At 40.6% G+C, this 24314-nt stretch overlaps 1 protein-coding gene across 2 annotated transcripts in view; it reads right to left on the minus strand.

The window, feature by feature from the left end:
• The window catches only part of RYR2 (ryanodine receptor 2), a 754822-nt gene that overhangs the window by 318329 nt on the left and 412179 nt on the right, over positions 1-24314 (minus strand). For both annotated transcript variants that reach the window (XM_049646094.1, XM_049646095.1), the window contains 6 exons: positions 14799-14917; positions 14318-14451; positions 12612-12853; positions 7069-7261; positions 4911-5127; positions 2689-2793 (listed from right to left, as the gene is read on the minus strand). In XM_049646094.1, the coding sequence (XP_049502051.1) occupies positions 2689-2793; positions 4911-5127; positions 7069-7261; positions 12612-12853; positions 14318-14451; positions 14799-14917 (1010 nt within the window). The remainder of the gene's footprint in view (positions 1-2688; positions 2794-4910; positions 5128-7068; positions 7262-12611; positions 12854-14317; positions 14452-14798; positions 14918-24314) is intronic.

Below are 24314 nucleotides of genomic sequence, written 5' to 3' on the forward strand. Positions count from 1 at the left end.
CCCCCCCTGGCACATTAATGTTTGAGGTCAGTGGTAAAACTTGGCGTTCTCTGGGCCCCCTGTTCTGTTTGTCACAGTTCCTGGCCCCAGGTCCCATGCCTGCTCTACTCGGACACCCACAGCTCGCCCCCCACCAGCCCCCTCCCGCATTTGTTTAAATCTTATTTTCTCAACCAGGTTTATCCTATCCACCTTCCCAATGCGGCCATCTGCCCGCTCACCCTACACTTTCTTTTTCTTCCATAACAAATTCCACCTGCTAAAAAATTCTGGTCTGCCGGACCGGATACTTTACTGTATTGTCTATCTCCTGGCACTAGAAAGTAAGGCCACAGAAACAGGGATTTTGTTCTCTTTTGTTCTTTGCTGTATTCCCAGCACCTAGAACATGCCTGACACGTGACAGGCACTTAACAAATGTTTTGTAAATTGAAATGAATTCTATGTAAGAAGGTGCAGTGATGATTTAGTTTTCACGTATAGTCATTTTATGTGTTTAGAGCCAAACGGACTGGAGACGTCAATCAGCAGCATGACTGATCTTTGAGATGGTTCCGGTTGTCGATCTCACCCGCTGCAACCTCCAGGTAACACAAATCATTCCTTCACCTTAACAAAATCAGCCTAATACAGGCACTTTTCACATTAATCCTTAAAAGTGTATATTAGCAATAAGAGTAAACAGAATTCAAGACTTTAGGAATCAATTAGTAAGAAATCTGTTCTAGATCCTTACATTACTAAATACTTTTTTTTTTTTTTATCTTCTTGGAGACCCAAGTGACACGGGCATTGGTACATCGTAGCACTAGATGACAGTCAAATGCTGTTAGGGTACAAATTACTCCATGGGAATAATTACCAGGTTCTAGAAACTCCACATAAAAAGTGTGCAAACGTGAGCAAAAATTGTTTTAAAAAACTCTTCAGGCATCACTATGTTAAAAATAACATATTGTTTTTTTCTTCCTAGTGATCTTTACAAATGAACAGGACTTAGGCAAAAGCATATACAATATGTACGTGACTAAATGTGTGACTCTGGAAATGAAATCTAGAATCACAGGATTTTACATGAATTCTAAACATAAAAGTAGAAGTGAATGTGTCGAAGTCCCGATACTCTACTCCCCATTTACGTTATGTCCTCTTCCCCTCTATCATCTATACCAGAGAATAACACTACTGTCCTCTCAAAGGTCCAAGCTAAAACCAAAAATCTGCCCAGACTTCCCTCCCTCTCTCATCCATATCCGATACTTGAACTCTAAAACGCGTCTTGCAGTCATGTCTCTCCTTCCCCACTGCCAGGCACACAGTTGTGAAACTCACCATCTCCTACCTCAGGGACTGTCAAGAGCCTCGGCAGATCTTACAGCGCAAACAGTTCCAGACTAGAAGCTAGAAAATCTGGATCCCCGTCCTAGCTCCTGACGATCCCTGTGACTGCTCTCAAGGCCCTTCCCTCTGTGAGGACTCTCAGAGGAGACATCATCACCCGTAAAACTGAAATAACACATAGCCCAGCGCACTGTTGTGAAAATTTAATCCAGGAACCTGCGAGATTGTATGTGAAAATGGAAAGTGAAAATGTATTCATCTAAATAATACATAAATGTGAGGAAGTAGAGTATCATACAGCATTACCGCTAACATGGGGTATCACGCGGTATCACCACTAACACTAATCCTAAATGTTCTTTATTTAAAGCTCAATGCGATAGGGGCGCCGGGGTGGCGCAGTCGGTTAAGCGTCCGACTTCGGCTCGGGTCACGATCTCGCGGTCCGTGAGTTCGAGCCCCGCGTCGGGCTCTGGGCCGCCGGCTCGGAGCCTGGAGCCTGCTTCCGGTTCTGGGTCTCCCTCTCTCTCTGCCCCTCCCCCGCTCATGCTCTGTCTCTCTCGGTCCCAAAAATAAATACACGTGAAAAAAAATTATTAAAAAAAATTAAAAAAAAATAAAGCTCAATGCGATAAATTACGACAGAATGAATACACCTATTTCTATATTCAGTCAAAGAAAGTACAATCTTTGGGATATTTAGACTAATAACATTATACAAATAAAAGTATTTCCACAGTCCTGCTAAAAATAAGTCTAGGATACATGGAATCGCATAGGAAGTGCTTTTTCTCCTTAATCTAAATTCTACTGACAAACTATAAACGGAGATCTTTAAATACGAAGTTGGAAATATATTCAATCATTGTATCTCAGCCTATTTTCCACCTATGAAATCAACTATGACCCTCTGCCCACAGGCTCCGTACTGACCGCTACACACAGTTAAGACTAAAAGAAGTAAAACACCAGGGAGGGGAAAAGAAAAATGACTGATTTCTTTTCATTTTCAGCTTTCACTCTCAATTTCAATGAGGTGGTTTTTTTTTTCCAAGTGGCTTAGAAATCAATGCTTATTGTCTGTATATGTTAACCTTGATTTAAAAATATAACTTTCAGCCTAAAGAATGACAACTTTTCAATTGTCTATGCAAGCAAGCCATCCTTCAACAGACACGCCAATAATGTTGTCCCCTCTTGTAATGAAAAACTGGACAAAAACTAATATGTAAGGGGAAAAATCAATCTAATCGATTCATGTTGCCACATAGCAGGATGAGTGAGAAAAAGTTAGGTTTTCGGAAAGATGTACTAACAAGTCTGAAAATAAATTTCAAAATTACTTACCGGACCATACTGCCAGCCAAGTTCAATTTTATTCATAACCCAGAGTTCATGGATATTCTCTGCCAGTTTTTCTCTTATTCTCTCCAGGTGAGGAGGTAACACAATCTAAAATTACAAGAAAAGAAAAGGAAAGAGAGGGAGAGAGAGAGAAAGAGAGAGAGAGAGAGAAAGAGAGAAAGAGAAAGAAAGAGAGAAAGAGAGAAAGAGAGAAAGAGAGAAAGAGAGAAAGAGAGAAAGAAAGAAAGAAAGAAAGAAAGACAGACAGACATCAGAAACAAATGCAATAAAACAGTGCTAACTATCCTCACAGTGAGCTGAACCAAATAAAACCATCATAAACCGTCCAAACTAATAGAACGAGGTTCTAAACATTCTAATGTAGTTATTAAAATATAATTAGGTATAGCTAAACATTTTTTAGGTAATTTGGAGACTTTGGTGGGACAGCTTATGTTTCCAAGGGAATATATGAGAAGTTGGGAAGAAGGAAAAGAGAGTGTTGGTGGGGGCAGTCAGCATTAAGAAAGATGCCTTCATGGGCGTGGGATATAGCTACCAAAGTGTGCATCACTTAAAAGAGAAATCACCTCAAAGTTCTTAAACCAACATGGCCATTCCCCATAGGCCAGAATGAAGGCGATTCAGTGGCCAAAGGATAATCCATAGGCTCTCTGAGTCTGTAAATACCTGGTTGTAGTGATGTATGTTTTCCCTTAACTCAACTCTACCACTCTCATTGGTTTCCAAGTATGAGCTTCTAAAGGAAAACTATCTTTACATGCTCTCATTAAAATGAGGAAGTTTAGGGGTGCCTGGGTGGCTCAGTCGGTTAAGCACCCTTCAGCTGAGATCATCACCTCATGTTTCATGAGTTCCAGCCCCCGCTGGGCCCTTGGCTGTCAGCGCAGAGCCTGCTTAAGATCCTCTGTCTCCCATTCTCTCCCCTTCCCCCACTTTCTCTATCAAAAATAAATATTTTAAAAAGAGAAAGTTTAATGACCTCTTCACAAAGAACACGAATGGTTTTCAAGGAGAGGGCTTGGTTGGTCTGGTGACGCACTTCTGTGTCACCCCACAGCCAGTCCCCTCCACAAACAGAGGGCAGGCGATTGCCCACAACGTTCGCTGATGAGGCAGTTGCCCCAGAAATGCAGGCTGTCACTGCTCCCTTTCCCCACAACGGTAGAGATACTCTAGGTCTCGGGAAATCCTCAATGTGTTCTCACCGCAGAATCCAACCGTCCCTCCCGGCCCAGTTCCATCCTCCTAATCGTGTTTACTACCACACTTTGGAAGCACCACATCTATCCTGCCACCGTGCAGCCAGAAACAACACACAGTAAGCTTTAGGCATGAACAAAGCTTGCTCCTTTTACTAAATAATATAAAAATTCAGCATGACGAGACAGAAAAGAGGATGCCAGGAGCTAAGCAAGCGTTCGCCAAACAACTGGACCCTCTGAGGCCTGGTATTAATTCTACTTCAGGATCTAGAAGCAATCCCTTGGATCTTCGAAAGTAATACAAACTTTCAATATCTAACCAACCTTATTGAAGTTACTTCAGTGTCAAGATAGAGCCATATTTAGTTAATTCATTGTCTGTGTCGGGATATGTACATATCTATGAAACAGAAAAGCAAGAATGAAGGCTAATATTTCTTGGGTGCCTGTTTGCAAAGTATTGTGCTAACGTGTTATTTATTAACCATACCCTTAGGATCCTAATCGACGAGGGGAGTAACTTCCTCAAGGTCCCAAAGAAAGCATTTGACCCTGGGTGCTATGACTCACTTCAAAGCCCACAATCTCAATCTCTACCTAAGAAAAAGTTCAGTTAAATTGCTTTAAAATAATAGTGTATCGAGATGGGAGGAGAAATTTTAAAAAAACTACACCCTAAAATTAGCATCCATTACCTCCAGGTGTGACCCACATTAGCGCATCAGGAAATCAATGTAGTGGCTTGAGACCACCCTTAAAAAAAATAGAATCAAATCAAACGGAAAATAGATGAGAGGAAGTGGTAAAGGTAAGCATTGTTTTTATGAAATGTGCTTCAATTATACACATGAATCGTATGACTGTCAGATGCATTCCTGAGGGTTGCGGACAAAAGCGTCGGAAAACCATGGCACATGAGAACAGTACAACAGTGTGGCGGTACAAGTGGCCGCCACTACACCTGCTCCGGGTGGCCGCCATTACACCTGCTCCGCGTACCTGGCTGGTGTCCACAGGGATTGGTGTGAAGGCGGCCTGCGTCAGGGAAACCGTGGGGCCCAGCAGGTCTCGGGTGTAAGTTCTTTCTTGCTTGTATTCTCTGCTGTGTTCCACTTTCAACTTCTCTTTTGGCAGAACAGCTTCATAACAAGGAGCATACCCAGGTGGAGGAAGGAATTTAAATTCTCCATGTCTCCCCCCAAGCAGAAAGCGTACCCTAAAAAGGATGCGTGCCAGGGTCAGTGACAGCTCTGGTGTGTATAGCAAGTCGCCTCATCAGCAAAAGACGAGGAGTAAATTCTCAGCACAAAATTAACTTTATCACACACCACACTTTTCCCCCAAGCACCATCATAATGTGGGTGCCATAGAGCCTAAGAGCCTCTAAGCACAAAAGATAAACTGGGATCACAGGAAAAAATGGATTAAACGACGTTGCTGGGTCAGGGAAAACTATCATTCACTGAAGAAATAGCAAAATCACACACAACAGACTCCTTTGGGAATGAAATGCCTGTACACAGTAATGGGTCACTGAATGTCTCAAGGGGCCAAAACAGTCAACTGAGAAAGAGGAGACATTATCTAAATATCTATGTATTTTCAATTACAGGACTGGGTGAGGTCTGATTTCAAAAAAAAAAAAAAAAAAAAAGTCACTTTCCAGCGTCCAACTTCTCAGTGAAATTCCTTAAAGGGAACTCAAATGATATTTCATTTGTAAAAGAAAGAAGGTAACCTTATTTCTTATTCGACGACAAAAAAGTCTTACTAAAATCTTTTATACATCGAAATGATTATATCAGAAATAATTTAATCCAAGTTCCATTGAACAACACTTTTCGAAACATAGCTAAATGATGGGGTGCTCAGCTTATAAAATAAAATCAGGGGTGCCTGGGTGGCTCAGTCAGGTAAGCATCCGACTTCGGCCCAGGTCATGATCTCACAGTTCATGAGTTCGAGCCCTGCGTCCGGCTCTGTGCTGACAGCTCAGAGCCTGGAACCTGCTTCAGATTCTGTGCCTCCCTCTCTCTCTGCCCCTCCCCTGCTTATGCTTTGTCTCTCTTTCTCTCAAAAATAAATAAACATTAATTTTTTTTTAAAAAAAAAGGAAAATCAAAATTTCCTTTTCCTTGAAATTTTTTTTCTAATTTCTCTGCTTCAGTTCTAGGCCACGAATAACAGGAATAATAAATTAGTAAATAAAATAAAAAGCAAAGAGCAAAAAATGAGGACAACTAAAATTTTTAAACTAAAATTTTTAAGTTTTAAAAATTATAAAAAGAAATACAATTTGTATGAATACACCAGCAAAGGTCACTGGTGTGTGGATAGCTAATAATTCATGCTTTCTCTGTCCCCTCTTCAATATGGTGCTTCTGTAACCGTGAATTATTCATGTGGATAGAATTCAAATGGAAAGAATAACCAGAATAACTCGATGACCAGTCGTAATAAGAGAGCCATTCTCATCAGTTAGCTATATGCATATATTAATAGGTGACAACGTGGCCCCTTATCACAACAGACCGATGCTTGTTAAAGTGTTCTTTGTAGAACTCCAAAGAATTATCATTTATCTCTTTCCATCTGGTAATAGCAAGAAGGCAGAAAGTTAGAAGAAACCATCTTGACCCAGCTGATCACAGGAAGATAACTTACAAGTGTAACAGGTAGAGGGTAACACAGAGGAGATATCTCAACCTGATGAAAAAAAAAATCCATTTACTTTCTGTAGAATCAGGGGGTTTGGAGTAGGGTGGGGGAAGATGATGACAAGAAAAGAAAAACTGATGAAAATAAGTATAAGAAAATAAGTGGTACTTTCTTACATAATATAGTTCATTTTCCTTTATTAAATAAAAAGTAAACTTAAATTGCCTTGAAATATTCCAGAACACTATTTGGGAGAGGTTTAGCAGATGGCTCCGTCTAAATGGCAGAATAGGTGGACAGAGCATTCAGCCCCTCGAGATGCCCCTCTGGGGTGAATCTTACCTCTTCTTCCAAGGCACTAGCAAAATGCCCCGGGGGCAGATGCCCCAGGGGTGAGAGAGAAGGTTAGGGAAGCGTGGGTGATGGCAGTACAGAGTCTTCTGTGAAAGAATGAGAAGTCAAAAGGGACACAGACCAAAAAACACACAGAAATACTAACTTTATTCCTGCAGAGAAACTAACAACTGGAAAGAAGAGGCCATCGATGTTGAAATTCTCAAACATTCCTTGAACAGGTTGCCCGTTAATTCGGAATGAGATGCTTGGGGCGCTCAGATCTAAACAGCAACTGATGACATCGTCAGTTCTCAAGAGATGTTGATTCGGTGAGCTTACAGTACGTGCAATACAACCTATGGAGGAAAAACAGTAACAGAGGTGACTTTTTTTTTTTTTTTTTCCTCACAGCATCATCTTCAGAGCCAAAGATCTGAATCGGTAGTGACAAATCAATGCACAATACTGGAAGAGAATAAGTCTTGAATGCCTCTTAATGTTATATATTAAATCTTTTGTCCAAAAGCTGTTGCTTTTTGGGGGAAGCCATGCTGCTATCTTTACTATAAAACGGGCCTTCTCATATGCAGAGAATTCTGCATGGAGATGAATGGCATTTGATGCACAAATCATCTCAGAGCTGATAACATGATGATGTCAGAGAAAAAGCTCCAGGGAGAGATCTGAGTTCAAACAGATGTTTTACAAACTACCATCTGTATGACCATCAGCCCATTACATAACCTCTGTAGACCTTGATTTCTTATAAAGCCAAATGCCATAACCTTGCAGAGTTGTAATAATGATTAAATCAATGGTTTAAAAGAACACCAGGAGTTGCATGTCAGTCCCCTTGCCAAATATTAAATTCCCTTTGTTTTATAAAATAAAAATATATGAGGATAATGAAAGCAGAAAGTGTGTTCATTCGTGCACTGTTTGCTGAGAGGCAAGTGTATACCAACTGGTTTGTTTTTACAATTGATTTCACACAAGATCTTGGTTGGCTTCCTAAATGCAGCAGGATGCAAGTTGAGGCGTGAAATGATTATTTGATAAATGTCATTTCCTGCCCCAGCCAACCTGTGGCCTACGCTCATTCTTGACTATGTCAAAACTCCTTTGCTAATTAGTCTCCGTGGGCACACAGGCAGACAAGAAGGTGAGGCTTTCTCAAATACACATGCTCATAAATGCATACAAAATTTCCCAATTTGAGCAAAGACAAAAATAGATGTCATGATACAAGATTTGCATTTTTATAAGACCTTTTTTGAATTTCCAGCATGCCAAATTTTTTACCAGCAGCATATCTGAAATGCCACTGGCAGAAGATATAGACTTTTTAAATTTTGTGTAAGTCTTGACTTTTATCAGTAATCAAATCTGCAAGCAATAAATTCATTATCAAGTGGTACTTTTAGAATTCCCTAAAGAGAGCCTTTCAATGTTTATTTATTTTTGAAAGAGAGTGACAGAGAAAGAGCGTGAGCACGGGAGGGGCAGAGAGAGAGGGAGACACAGAATCCAAAGCAGGCTCCAGGCTCCAAGATGTCAGCACAGAGCCCGATGCAGGGCTTGAACTCCCAAACTGTGAGATCATGATCTGAATCGAAGCTGGATGCTTAACCAACTGAGCCGCCCAGGTGCCCCAAGGGAGCTTTTTAAAAACATCATATAAAAGCAATGTAACTCACGTCAAAAGATCTATACCCTTCTTTGTATCAAGATGAAAATGTTATTACACAGATATTTACTATACACCAAATATACTGCTCAGACTGAGGGATGTTATTATGCTAATGCTGAGGACTAAAAGTCACCATGGCAAACTCTCTTGTGATGCCTGAAACAAAAAGGGAAGACAGAGAGGATCACTAGTGCACAACCTGAGGTCCACAATTTAAATGGCACTCACACTGTTGAATCCACTGGGAAGCATTTTCAGGTTTCATGTAAGCAAACCTATCATATCCATATTAGAACTACATTCCTGTCCTCCGCATTAGCCACAAAGGAAGACAGCAGCAGTGTGATTTACCGGTCCTGGATTGGAAATCTGTACCCATCTTTCTCCTCCACTCTTCTATGACATTCCTCCACACTTCCGTATTTAAATGCTCCGAGACTCATCTCACTTTTGGCCCTCCCTTACAAACACTTGGGACTTGGATGCCGAAAACCCAGTTCTGCATTCACAGAATGTAGCAACTCTGTGCAAAGTTTAAACTGGAAAAGAATAAGTGAAGACACAGCTCCAAACTTTTGCTGATGAGCCCAATTCTCATTCCAGAAGACGTCACCAGTCTTTAATTACAGAAAGTTGAGCGGTAGAGAACATGCTCTATACCAGAAATCACAGATTTAATTCTACTTTCACTATTAAAAAGAATAGGAGCGTAACCCCAAGAAAATGATCTGAATTACTATGACTCTGACCTTAATAAATCAGTCAGAAGCCAACTGATTTAGTTTTGTCTTTGTTGACTCTGAATCTAAAATTAAGAAAGCATTTAAGGGACGCCTGGGTGGCTCAGTCGGTTAAGCACCCGACTTCGGCTCAAGTCATGATCTCGCAGTTAGTGAGTTCGGGTCCCGCATCAGGCTCTGTGCTAATGGCTCAGAGCCTGGAGCCTGCTTTGGATTCTGTGTCTCCCCTCTCTCTCTGCTCCTCCCCACTCACGCTCTGTCTCTGTCTCTCAAAGATGAATAAATGCTAAAAAAAAAAAAAAAAAAAAAAATTAAAAAAGGAAGCATTTAATATGGCTGGTGTCAGAGAAATTTCTGCCTGTGCTCTCTTCTAGGATTTTTGATGTGTCAAGTTTCACATGTAGGTCGTTAACCCATCTTGAATTTATTTTGTATCTGGTGAAAGAAAGTGGTTTAGTTTCACTCTTTTGCACGTAGCTGTGTGGTTTTCCCAACACTATTTGTTGAAGAGGCTGTCTTTCTCCCATTGCATATTCTTTCCTGCTTTGTTGAAGATTAAGTGACCATATAATTATGGGTTCATTTCTGGGTGTTCTCTTCTGCTCCACTGATCTATGTGTCTATTTTCGTGCCAGTACCATATAGTTTTGATCACTACAGTTTTGTAATATGGCTTGAAGTCTGGAACTGTGATATCTCCAGCTTTGCTTTGCTTTTCCACGATGGTTTTGGCAATTTGGAGTATTTCCTGATTTCATACACATGCCAGGATTTTTTTTCTTCTAGTTCTGTGGAAAAAATGCTATTGGTATTTTGATAGCGATATCACCGAATGCGATTGCTTTGGGTTGTACAGATATTTTAACAATATCCGCTCTTCCATTCCACGAGCATAGAATGTCTCTCCATTCATGTCATCTTAAATTTATTTCATATTTTTTACAGTTTGCAGAGTACAGGTCTTTTATTTCTTTGGTTAGCTTTATCTTACTGCTTTTGGTGCAATTGTAAATGGGACTGTTTTCTTCATTTCTCTTTCTGCTGCTTCATTACTGGTGTGCAGAAATGCAACAGATTTCTGCACGTTGATTTTGTATCCTGTGACTTTACTTAATTCATGTATCAGTCCTAGTATTTTTCCTGGTGGAATGTTTCAGGTTTTCTATATATAATATTATGTCATCGGCAAACAGTGAAAGTTCGACTTCTTCCTTACTAAGGTGGATGCCTTTTATTTCTTTTTGTTGTTGACTGACAGATCCCAGTAGCTGAAAAAAACCCACACCTTTCAACTACAGGCAAGACACAGTGCGTACTTCCTTGCCATTTAAAAAGCAATTGAATGTTTTCTCCTGATATAAAGGTTCAAATGATTTTCTCCTGAACTTCTACAACCTATCCTCCTTTCAGTGATATATGTTCACAGGTTCACTGAATATTTTTGTTGTTGTTGCTGCTGTTTTCTTTAACAGAGACCGCATAATAAAAAGTATAATGCATCACAGGTCAATTCCAGGAGCACTGGGTTCTTTTTGTGTGTTGAAAGAAAAAGCTTCAAGCTAAATGCAAAAATGAAAATGGTAAGGTGGCATTATACGGCTAAAATAATTAGAACCAATTCAGCATTGTTTTATCAGAGTAATCTCCCCTCTCCCCTAATCTCTGTGTACTGGGAAAACAAGTTAACACGTTTCATTCATTCACCTGAGTACCCAAGTCATGCGGAAGCATACCAGGAAGTAAAGAGAGAAGATAGTAAAACTGAAGGGTGAGAGTGAAAATGTATTATGAGAGAGACATTACCCCTATTTTATGTTTGTTAGGCCTTCTGCACTTAGTGGTCATTGCCTTCGTGTGGTCAGCAGGAAAAGCATACTACAGGAACAGAAGCTCTGACTATAGTCGGGCCAGAACAATCCACTGCGTGTCAAGACAGGCGCACTGCTCCCTGGGCCCCAACTACAGGCCCCCACGTTAGGATGAAAAATCTCAGCCAAGCTCCTTACTTGACAGAGAAAACCCTGAAATGCCTGCATTTCCCTTGCATTGACAAATATTTTCTGCCACTTGATATAACTAGTACTCAAAGACTAAGATGTTATTTTTTTATTTGTTGTTGCTTAAGATGTTCTTTTTCTTCAGTTATATTTTTGCACTCCTAAATGTGGTTTCCTGAAAATAATCATGCCTGCCACTTATAGACATATGCTTGTTTATAAATAGAGAAATTCAGAAAGGTATTTCAAAATTTAACGGGGGACGCCTTTAGGAAGTAGATGTGAATGGAAGGAGGTATTATTTTTAAACAGTTCCACACAAAGCGTCATTTGATTATAAACTGACTCCTTGGGGCGCCTGGCTGGTTCAGTCTATTAAACTTCTGACTTTGGCTCAGGTCACGATCTCACAGTTCATGAGTTTGAGTCCCGCATTGGGCTCTCTGCTCTCAGCCCGGAGTCAACTTCGGATCCTCTGTCCCCCATTCGCTCCCTGCCCCTCCCCCGCTCGTGCTCTTTCTTTCTCTCTCAAAAATAAATAGATGCTAAAAATAAATAAATAAGATAATAAAAATAAACCGACTCCTCACAATACACTTCACAGATGATGGATTCCTGACATAACATTATTTACCAGGAGGTGGAACTTAGTCTATTTCTCCCAATTATTTTCTGGGATCTGTTCTTTGGCTTTTATATCGGAAGCTGAAGCTTTGCACACACCTGCTAAAGCAAGTAGGAAACACATACATTTGTTTTTTTTTTTTTTCTTTTTTGCACTTGATTTGTGAATCAAACCCCACTTTTCTAACACACTGTTCATCAACAGTACAGTCTTTTGGAAATGTACTATAATTGTAAGAGTTTTCTTTCTCTCCCTCTGAGTTTTATTTAACATTCTCACTCATTGTTTCCATGTTAAATTTCTTTTTATTTTTAATTTTTTAAACGTTTATTCATTTTTGAGACACAGAGAGAGGCTGTGAATGGGGGAGGGGCAGAGACAGAGAGAGACACAGAATCCGAAGCAGGCTCCAGGCTCCGAGCTGTCAGCACGGAACCTGATACGGGGGCTCAAACCCACAGATCCTAAGATCTTGACCTGAGCCAAAGTCGGACGCTTAACCGCCTGAGCCACTCCCAGGCGCCCCTCCATGTTAAATTTCTGAATAATAAACGTATTTGATTATACACACAGCACCGATAGCTTTCGGAAACACAGAGCAAGGGCAACAGATTTCTCATGCGGATGCGGGGGGAAGACACAGAGGGTGCTGACCTGACCAGAGGTGAAGGCCATCAAATCCGTAGGAAAAGAGATCGTCTCCAACTCCATTGCCACCCCACTCCTCACCGCCTCCAGGGTAGGGAGAGTACCCTTCGGTGGACGCCCAGCCCACCCTCAGGTGAGTGGCTTCGGCAGTCACGAACGGCTCCGTGTGGTCCACCATCAGCTCATAGTACCACTTCTTATACTGGGCGGACCCTTCACTGACGCCCAGAAAAATATTGGGTCTCATGCTTTTAAAGAGAGACAAACAGCACATGAGAAACTCCGGACAAACCTTTCTCCAAGATGCAATACGTTAAATATATGTTTTCCTTCAGTACTACAAAATTACTAAGTCGCTGATGCGGTAGGCGGTGACAGCCAGCCTTAGAGTTAACAGCCGGTAACTGGTGCTTGCTTTTCGGATTTCTTGGAAATATCGTTCAGGAGTCTAAGATTATGGTTTCTTCATTGCTCTTCTGCACATTTCATATCACTGATCATGTTCAAGATGGGACACTCAGTATCACAGGCCTTTTGGACCCATGGCATTATTAATTCAGGACACTTAGACATTGTCCCTAACTAAGCTCTGTGTCAGATAGGGAACGAGGCTGAAGCAAGCCATCTTGTTGGTAAAGGAACCAGAGTGATAATCAGCTTTGTTGTTCTCTATGCCTCGCTGAGGGCAGAGGGATTCCTAGGGAGTTGCATTTAATTCTGCTTCCTGAGGGACTTAGACCCTATGTGAACGGTAAAGATTAGCGACAATCTCAGGAAATACCTCTCAATAACAGCATGTCTATTATACAAGCAGCCACTCAGAAAGTTCTTAAATCACTTGTGTTAAAAAACACAATATAGAAATATACACCAAACCCTACATTTTTGTTTCAAACAGGGTAAGGTGGGGGATAGTTCCCAGATAGCTGCTAGATACAGTATATCAAAATTATTACTATCACACACACTATTTTCTTAATTGTAATCTGTATTATTATTATTATTATTATTATTATTATTATTATACTTTGTATAAGGAAGGCAGCATGGCTCGGTGTTTAAGAGCTCAGCCTCCAGAGTTAGACTTGAGCTCCATTTCCAGTCCAACATTTTAATCTACGGAATGCACATAGCGGTACCCCACTGGACTAGTTGAACCTAGTACAAACACGGTGTGGAATACATAGAAAGTCCATGGAATAGTGTCTGGCATACAGCAGTCAAGGGATGTGTGATAACCCTGGAGGGAATGTCTAACCAAAAACGCAACTTTATTTTTTTTTATGGTATTTATCATATGTTGGACATCCCAATTCAACTTTTTTACTATACACAGTGGCCACTTCAACACTGGCATCGAAGTGTAGCGTTTTTGTTCATATTCTAAGAAAGCACAAAACATAAGTATATACAACTCTGTCCCTGTATAAAGGCCAGCCCGCTCCCAAGGACATCAGTGAGAACCATGAGAGTGGATGAAAGCTAACATCTTTGGGATAAATGCATATTCTGCTTGGTTCACCTATTATGATTATGATTATGATTATGATTATTATACCATCTGACTGATAGAAAAACTGCACTATTCGCTGGGGGAATACGTAAAATATCCTAATAAAACAAATGGACCGTACGATGCCTTAGCTATAGAGCCAGAACATGAATCGCTCTGTTATGCCGCCTATTTGGTGACGTTGTCCTTGTGAATCTACCTGCTAACGTGGTTTACAAGACGTGTCTGCAGAAGCAGATCTCTTCCCGGCAGCAGATTGTCGCAGATGAGATGCTGGTTGGAACGGACCGCTACTCCGTGGCAGACGCAGAGAGAGCACAAGACGTCCAGAACCTGAAAAAAAGCAATCACTTCCAGCTGACTAAGTCCCTTCTCAGATTCAAGTATCCCAGCACTTTTTGTGAACACAAACACATTCCCTCTGACCCAGCCGTTTGAGCATGGCAGCCATGAGTCCACTCACAAGTGGACTTTACAAGTTTCTCTTACATACCAACTGAGAATTGCATGGTGCCCCATTGGTGCTAAAAAAAATAAGCGCTAAATAATATTTTGATTGCAATTGAGAAATGAAAAATACTCATGAATCACTTGAAACGCCTTTTATAAGTTGTCTTATTTTAAAAATGTATTTAAAAGTATGCCAGAGTTCATTCATGGCAGTAAAATGCTTCCCTTACCTTGTGGTTTCTTCCATGCTTGTCTAAAAGGGAGATTATGGATTTAATGTGTCCTTCTTTGATAATATTTAGGGCTTCTGGACTTTCTACTAACACACAGTGCAAAACTTCAAGAATACCTAAAGAGAAAATCAACAAAGAAAATATGATTAAAGAGTCTGCGATGAGCAGTGTCTTACCTTTCCTTCATGTGTTCATTCTGCAAAATGTAATTATTACGCACTCAATGTGCTTGTCACAAGGCACTCTGATAAGGGACAGGTGATGTTTGTGACAGGGGACTGATCACTAAAGATGATGAAGTCCTAGTTTAATGAGGAAAAGCCAGTGTTAGCAGAGTAAGCAGGTAACTCTGCCTGGGGAGGTACAAAAGAAAGCATCCTTAAGTGGAGCCTCAGAGAACACATTCATGACCATTTTCCAGACAGGAAGGTTAAGGTGGTACAAGGCTGAGTGAATTCTTGAATGGTGGGCATACCCGGGGTGCCTGGAGTACGAGCAAGTAGAGGACAGCACAGGTAGATGGTAGGTTAGGACCAGCTTATGAAGTTTCCCAGCATTAAAAATATAACCCTACAGGGGCGTCTGGGTGGCTCAGTCGGTTAAGCGGCCGACTTCGGCTCAGGTCACGATCTCACGGTCCGTGAGTTCGAGCCCCTCATCGGGCTCTGGGCTGATGGCTCAGAGCCTGGAGCCTGTTTCAGATTCTGTGTCTCCCTCTCTCTGACCCTCCCCCGTTCATGCTCTGTCTCTCTCTGTCTCAAAAATAAAATAAACGTTAAAAAAAAATTTTTTTAAAAAATATATAACCCTACAACAATGCATTCTAACTCACACAGATCATTACATTCCCCTGGAGGTAAATGGCAGAAAACGTTTCTCAGTTGGCAAAACAACAGAATACAAAAATACAGAGAACTATACAACATACAAAACCTGATTAAGGATGGCGGTATCTTAAGATAAAATGGAATTTACCCTTTCTTATCTTAAAATTTAAGAAAGAGAACAGAAAATAATTTTGGGATCGGAATGTTTAGTGTGAATTTGGAAAGCTGAATGTGTACATACGTATTCATGGTTTCCGAGCAAGCTTGCTTTGTCCCTAATGAGAGTGCAGGCCACCTGTAGTAATTAGATAGAACACTGAGAAAATGTGATCTGAGAGATACAAGGTGTCACGAAGGGCCCAAGGGAAATCCGCAGAAAGGCGTATACATCTCCAGCGGAGTTCACTTTCTTGGAAAAGAAAAGTGCGCAGGCTTACAAATGGCAGAATGTGGAAGTAATGGTCAAACGTGGCTGTCACAACTTATACTTGATCCAAATCCCAATCCATTATCGGACAAGGGCTATTAATGCTAATTTCTACACTAATGACTTAATTTGTTGACATACGAATGTATGTTCAGTTAAAAAAAAAAACAACCCAAATATGAGTTCATTTTTTGGTGTAGTTCGAAATCGACTTCTGTGTTCCAACAATCCATGCCAGTTAAAAATCCAAGATAGGAGAAAATAATACAAGCTGATGGGTAGTTAAAGATGTTTCTGTAAGGGTACTTATACTGAAAGCTTCTGGTATCAAAAATGGAGCAATAAAACTCATTCATTCTGAGCTAAAATAAACTACAATAATAGAGAGGGAAGAGCGTTTTTAGTAGATTGGTCATATTTTAGCCTGACGTCTTTGTTTGTTCCCTGTTACCTATTACTGCAGAACCCATGGCAGCTGCCCATATTTGCAAATGGGCTCATTCAGTTAAGCGTCCGCCTTCAGCTCTGGTCATGACCTCGCAGTTTGTAAGTTCGAGCCCCGCGTCAGGCTCTGTGCTGACGGCTCAGAGCCTGGAGCCTGCTTCCGATTCTGTGTCTCCCTCTCTCTCTGCCCCTTCCCCGTTCGCACTCTGCCTCTCTCAAAAATAAATAAACATTAAAAAAAATTAAAAAAAAAAGAAAGTTGTACTGTGTCTCCACACTCATCTATTCACATTTCCTCAATAGCTGCTTTTGCATTAAAGAGGTAGGGCTGGGGCTTCGAAGTCAGAGCCGTACGGTCCATAGAGCATCATATATTTCCTGGCAAGTAAAAGACCAAGAAAAATAAATTCTCTTTGTCAGTAAATACGTGTGAAAACCAACAGCATTCAAAACCTTGAATATATGAGAAAAGATTTAAGACTAGAGTTTGAAAATGCACAGCACATATCACAAAATGCAGGAATGGCCATACGAAAATAAATCTGATTCTTCTCATATTCTGCAGACTTTAATAGAAGGCTTCCAGAGTTTGGGGCTTAACATTCAATCAAATATGTTTCTTTAATGCTGCTACATCATATCCAACAAATAATCTACTTAGTCGGAAAGGATTGACTACCTCAAGTCTGACAGTGAAAGGTCAGAGGAAACGACTTTTATTTTCAACTGTTGGAATTAATAGCAAATGTTTTATGGAATAAAAATAAAAAATTTTATTTTTTGTGGTAAGAAATTCCTAAAAGATAACAATTTGGAAATAGCAAAAGATTCATTTTCAAAAAAAAAAAAAATACCAGCTAGAAGGACTCTATTGTGTGTATATGTAAATCATGCCAACATATGTCTGGAAAAAAGAGACAGAGGAACAAGGCTTAACAAATATTATAATGGCAACACTTTCCTAAAGATGATTTGATGACTGAATTCTAAACACACTGAATAAGACCCAGAAATGGGAACAGTGCATAACACTTATTGCCAGATTCTCAAGGAAAAAATTTAAAGCTTGGTAGATCATAACCATATTACCGGAATATACAATACGTTGTCAAACATACACATATGCAAACTAATAAGAAAAAGCAACCTGAATTTGTAAGTTTTAATAAGTTTACAGAAATGATTTTAGTGAAAATTTTAAGAACATGCAAAATACATAACGTATAATGTAAACTTTCAAGAGTAGACACCCAATGGGATATGCATTATGACTGCAACTATGTCAAATATGTTATGTATAAAATACGTACTTTAAAAAAACACCAGGAGCTAGTACACCACAGTGCTCGTGCTGGTTGCTGCTGGATCAAGATACTTCTCTTCCCATATTTCATGAATTCCAGGAAATGAGTACACAGAGCTTCTTTTTTATGTTTTTTAATGTTTGTTTATTTTTGAGACAGAGACAGAGCACAAGCAGGGGAGGGGTAGAGAGAGAGGGAGACACAGATTCGGAAGCAGGCTCCAGGCTCTGAGCTGTCAGCACTGAGCCCGATGCAGGGCTTGAACTCCCAAACTGTGAGATCATGACCTGAACTGAAGTTGGACGCTTAACCGACTGAGCCACCCAGGTGTCCCTCATTTCATAAAATTTAGAATAAGCATAAACAAACCTACCCTTTCCCACACACAGAGCACCCGAATTGTAAGAGTTTACGTAAGGACTATGTATGGTATGGCTTAGTGAGGGGCAACAAGAACTCAGGTTAACTATTCCCAGTTGACTTCAAGTACCACTTCCTAATCATCTCATGGACATTTCAACCAGAATGGTCTCCAAGTGCCTCCAACTCAACTCTTCCCAAACTGAATATACAATACCGTTTTTGTATCTATACATGTAACTGCTTCTCTGGTCCACGGCCCATTCTAAAAGCCAAGTCTAAGTCCAAGCTAAAAAATTCCCTCATTTCTGAATTTCTGGCTTCCAGTTCCATCTAAGGTCAAAGCCCATTCCCCTGTATGCCAGCTCCTTCCCTAGATGACCCAACCCTCCTCTACTGCCTCATCTCCCACCAACTCCTCCTACAAAGGACGGTTAAAATATACTCTTACTTCAAACTACATACTATAAATATGCTTAGGTGCTCATATATTTACAATACATTTGCACGTTACAAACATTTATTTTGTAGCTACCAGGCACTGTTCTAGGCAGTAACATCATTGGCAGTCAAGGCCTGTCAGGCTCAGGGGGAGCCTGTCGGCTCTGCCCCACCTTTCATATTTTCACATGTTATTCTCAGACTAAAATACACTCCCTTCTTCTGGGGCTGCAGAATGGGAATCATCTTGCAAAGTCAGAAAGTCACCTCATTCAGAGGGATTTTACCAACACCCTAGAATGAATTATTCTTTCTTTGTAGGATTGATCACACTGTATTAAAATAATTTATGCTCATTTCAATCTCCCACTGGAGAACGAGCTCTGGAGAGCAGACGTGTGTTGAAATCTGCTTCCTGGTCATCCATCACACTCTGGCCCAGGGAGCCCCATCTCATGTTTGCCAACTGAATAAGTGAATGAATATAAACGGACTATTAGTATACACCTTCAGTTTAAACTAAATAAGCCTATGATAGGTTTACCCAATATAACAAGAGTCATTATTGTGAAGACTATATAAAATAGCTGCTTTGGCATATTTTACATCTGGAAACTTTAATATTAAAATACATTTTTTAAGGTAGGAAGACAGATGATAGAACACAGATGGAAAATGTAGATTTCTTAGTTCCAGGATTACTTTACTTGTGCTTTAATTTCAATAGGGAACATTTTGACTTACTGAATAACAAGAATTTTTGTGGGCTTTAGTCTATTTCTGTGGGGGTCATACACAAAATTCAAAATTAATGGTGTAAGCCCTATATGTAATATACGTGAAATATTTAGCTATTTGCCTTAAAACTTTTGTGGCTGTAACTTTTTTTTATAGGGTTCATGAGAAAGAAAGTTCTCTGAGGGTGTAATAAAATGTCTGGAAAGAACCTCATGGTACTGGAAGCATCCGAGTGCTACCATGGGTCATGCGCAGGGTGGTCCAAGGTTGAACAAAACTTGTTGAGCGTCTGTACGGAAACAAACCACGGAACAGAAGTGCTATATTTGGCCTGACGTCACATACCAGGAAGAATCGAGCCTAGGGATCTCGCCCCATCCTCGGTAGGCACGAGTTCATGGTAAGTCTTGCACATTTGAGCAAAATATATACAGAACCAGATCGGCAGCCGCTCAGGCACAGGGGGCTAGTGTGGGGCAAGGAAGACCAGTGAAGAATGGAGAGACGATGCTGACACGCCCTCTCCAGAAAGTGTTTTCTCAACCACAGTCACGCATGTTTTGCAAAAATAAAAATTATAATCTCAGAACACTGAGGTGTATGTGGGTTTAGAGGGAACCTAGTTGTCACTGCACATGTGGGCACTATTCAGCTTTGGGAAAGGACTTCTCTTTTACATCTCTGCTCTACGCATGGGTAAGGATCCCGGACAGCTTTCTGACAGAGCATACGGCCTCACCTGACAATTTCTACACGGAAGCCTCTTAGTCTAAGAGGCGAGCAAAGAGAAGGCTTCAACCTGGGTGCTAATCGGTATGAATCAGACTGTCCCTCAGTGACAGAAACACTGGGGACACAGCGCAGGTAACGCACACAGAACTGCAATATCCACTTGCAGGGTCAGCAACAGTCACGATTAGAGAAACCACAAATTCCACATTATTCAAATCATAGGTTGCTTTTCTATTTTTTTCCCTACCTAGGAGTTAAAATTCTTTGTAACATTTAAAAAAAATTTTTTTAATGTTTATTTATTTTTGAGGGAGCAAGACAAAGCAGGAGTGGGGAAGGGGCAGAGAGAGAGACGGAGGCACAGAATCTGAAACCGGCTCCAGGCTCTAAGCTATCAGCAGACAGCCCGACGCAGGGCTTGAACTCAGAAATGGCGAGATCATGACCTGAGCTGAAGTCGCTTGCTTAACCAACTGAGCCACCCAGGTGCCCCAAAAAATCCTTTGTAACTTTTTGGTCAGACCTTATTAGCAATATCCCCAGGGCTCAATGAGGGCAAATGGAAATAAGGGAAGTTGTATTTTCCACCTTGGATAATTAAATGTAAACAAAGTGACTCAAGTAAAAAGACGTGGGGGAAAGACACTGGGAAATAACATGACAACACAGAACATGAAACACACAAGCCAGAGCTGTCTATAGGGGTTACAGGAGACTGTTCCTGCATGCAATAATGACGTATGTTATGGACAGTTATCCTTTGATAAGGGGACTGGAGCACTGGATATTTACTAGGCTTAATGAAGAATTATAATAGTAAGAGGTATTACTATTATCCTGTCATATTACATAGTGGTTATAACCATGGACTCCAGCCAATGTGCCACAGTGGAGTCCTGGCAAATTTTTAGGCAAGTTCCTTAACCTCTCTGTGTTCCAGAGTCACCATTTCTTTCTTTTTTTTTTTTTTTTAACTTTTTACTTTTTATTTTTTATTTTGCGAGATAGCCACCGAGCATGAGTAGGAGAGGGACAGAGAGAGAGGGAGACACAGAATCCGAAGCAGGCTCCAGGCTCTGAGCTGTCAGCACAGAGCCCGACACACGGCTCGAACTCACAAACCATGAGATCATGACCTGAGCTGAAGTTGGATGCTTAACCGTCTGAGCTACCCAGGAGCTACCCAGAGCCCCCATCTCTAAAATAGAATTAGAATAATGGTACCCACTCTGGAGGGGGGAGGTGGGGGGCTGTTTTAAGGAGTAACACATGGAAAGCTTTTAGAAAGCTATATAAGCATCTGCAATTATTTTATGGTTGCAACAAAATAACATAAATGAGAAATGAAATTTAGAAAAAGGATCATCAAGGAAACATTAGAAATATGCTTCTTTTGAAACAGAGATTAAAAACTTTAAATCAGGGAAAGGTAGGGAAATACTGAATGGTCAACACTGATCACCAGCAAAGTTCAGGGAATATATTTATTGATCAGCATGAAGAAATGAAATCGATGCTAGATTTTAAAATAAAACAGTTAAATTAGGAAATCCAGGGGAAATTAGACTGGTCTGTTAGACACCGAGGGAAAGATAGGGAGACACAACTAGGGCAAAGACAAAACTGTAAGACAGCTCTACATTCTGGGGACAACAGGACTGCTGAGCCAAAAATACCATGAAAGATTATACCAAGTAGACTTAATGTCTAATCAATGTCCAAAAAGGTAGAAAGCACTCCTTTGACAGGAACCCCTTCTCTGGGTATTAAGATTATGAAAAAGAAAAACACATGAAAATAAAGTGGGCAGTGGTTGGAGACGGCAGAAGAAAAGTTCAGCTAGCTGCATGTTGACAGAAGGTCTAAGTAGTTTGGGAGGAGTTTTGCAACATACCAAAGGTGAGGCCAGAAGAGAAACAATCTGAGTTATGTACAAACATATTAACTTGTTCCTGGGCCCGTGCACTTGAGGGAGTCCTTTAAAGGCATGTCTCTGTTATTCTGTTCCACTCATTTAATTGTTTTTTAAGGTTTATTTATTCTTGAGAGACAGAGAGAGACAGTGCATGGGCAGGGGAGGGGTGGAGAAAGAGAGAAAGAGACAGAATCGGAAGCAGGCTCCAGGCTCGGAGCTGTCAGCACAGAGCCCGACGCCGGGCTCGAACCCACGGACCATGAGATCATGACCTGAGCCGAAGTCAGAAGCCTAACCGACTGAGCCACCCAGGCATCCCTTGTTCCATTCATTTAAATGGAACTGCCAATGAGTGATATAATCATGTACTGCAACCAAGCTGTCCTTGTTTGGTGGTTGGGCATGAATGTGGACCTAGAAGTAGCAGAAACTTCTAGTTTGAGCCAGTGGAGAGGTTAGTTTGCTCTCCCTAATCAGTGTTAGGCCCGTGCCGAGCAAATAGCAGGAGGTGAGCAACCAATCAAAATAGACCATAATTACAACACATCTTTCTTAATGTTAACAGTGAATTCTGCATGTTACAGACTGAAGCACTGAGAGAAGTAAGAGTAATCTGTGGTTTGTTGAAAATGAGTATAAACTTGGAGCGCCTGGGTGGGCTCAGTCAGTTAAGCGTCTGACTTCGGTTCAGGGCATGATCTCGTGGTCCGTGAGCTCGAGCCCTGTGTCGGGCTCTGTGCTGATGGCTCGGAGCCTGGAGCCTGCTTCAGATTCTGTGTCTCCTTCTCTCTCTGCCCCTCCTCTGCTCTCTCTCTCCCTCTCAAAAATAAATAAACATAAAAAATAATAATAATAATTGGGGTGCCTGGGTGGCTTAGCTAAGCGTCCAACTTCAGCTCAGGTCATGATCTCGCTGTTCTCAGAGCGTGGAACCTGCTTCAGATTCTGTGTCTCCCTCTTTCTCTGCCCCTCCCCTGCTTATGCGGTCTCTCTCAAAAATAAATAAACATTAAAAGAATTAAATAATAATAATAAATAAAATGGGTACAAACTTGAAGTCAAGAAACTATTTGAGTTTCAGCGTGAGATAAACTGATGAATGTGCTTTTTAACTTTTGTAAGCAAATAGAAAGGGACAAAAGAAGCAATGTACGTTTTGCTTTCTTTCTATAACACAGCACTAACTTGTAAAGGAAAAACACTAAATAGGGTTTCCATATCTCACCCCCCTTCAAAAAAAATGGACTGAGTTGATTTCAATATGAAAATATATAGAGTCATGGGTGGGGGGGGGGCGCCTGAGTGGCTCAGTTAAGCATCTGACTTCAGCTCAGGTCATGATCTCCCGGTTTGTGACTTTGAGCCCACGTCTGGCTCTGGGCTGACAGCTCAGAGCCTGGAGCCTGCTTCAGATTCTTGTGTCTCCCTCTCTCTCTGCTCCTCCCTGACTCCTACTCTGTGTCGCTCTCAAAAATAAACATTAAAGTGTTGTGTTTTTTTTAATCTGAAAATATCATGTCTTGAAAATAACAATGCCAAGAGATGCGGCCTCAAGCCAAGTTGAGAAAACACATCATTTTCTATACTTCAAAGTTTTATAATGGTTTTGAGGCTTCAGAAGAAAATAAGCTCATTAAATCTTGAGCTAACATGAAGTTGAGAAGGGAGAGAAAAAGGGACAAGGATTGAAATATAACACAATTTGACAAAATTAGGAAAATAAAAGTGGAAGTTCATGAAGATAAAGGTATACCGCATTGTTATTCATATACAGAAGGGCAGAATATCAGGAATGCATTAGCAAAATAAATAGGCAAAAAAGACAGACTCAGGGTATTTTACTGGAAGACAAGATGAACGGGAGTCAAAAGCTTCCTGGGGTATATTATCTAAAATAAATAACACATAAAATAAGCAATGCAATTATAATGTACTATTCAGACTTAACTAGGCTCCTGATGGTGTGCTGCTCTCAATTTAGCAATATTTTACGAAGACAGACAAACTAGAAGAGTAAAAGATGGTTAAGAAAAGAAAATGTCAGTTAAAGGTAGTTATGATACCATAGTTAAATGTTAGAAATGTGACATTATACAAATATTTATTTGTATAAATTGCTATATCTCAAAACCCACGGAGTGCTGAGCACCAGACACGAAATCACAAATAATTTGAAGCTATTCTTATCTTGCTGGTTACTGTTGGGTGTTTCCCCCCATTTATTTGTTCAATTATCACTTAGTTCATTAAATGGGCTATCTGCCGTGTGAGGTTCTAGATAGGAGTAAAAAGAGGAATAGAATTTGACGTCATTCCTGCTCTTAT

This window comes from Panthera uncia, chromosome D2 (genome assembly GCF_023721935.1).
Source record: "Panthera uncia isolate 11264 chromosome D2, Puncia_PCG_1.0, whole genome shotgun sequence".
NCBI classification, from domain to species: Eukaryota; Metazoa; Chordata; class Mammalia; order Carnivora; family Felidae; genus Panthera; species Panthera uncia.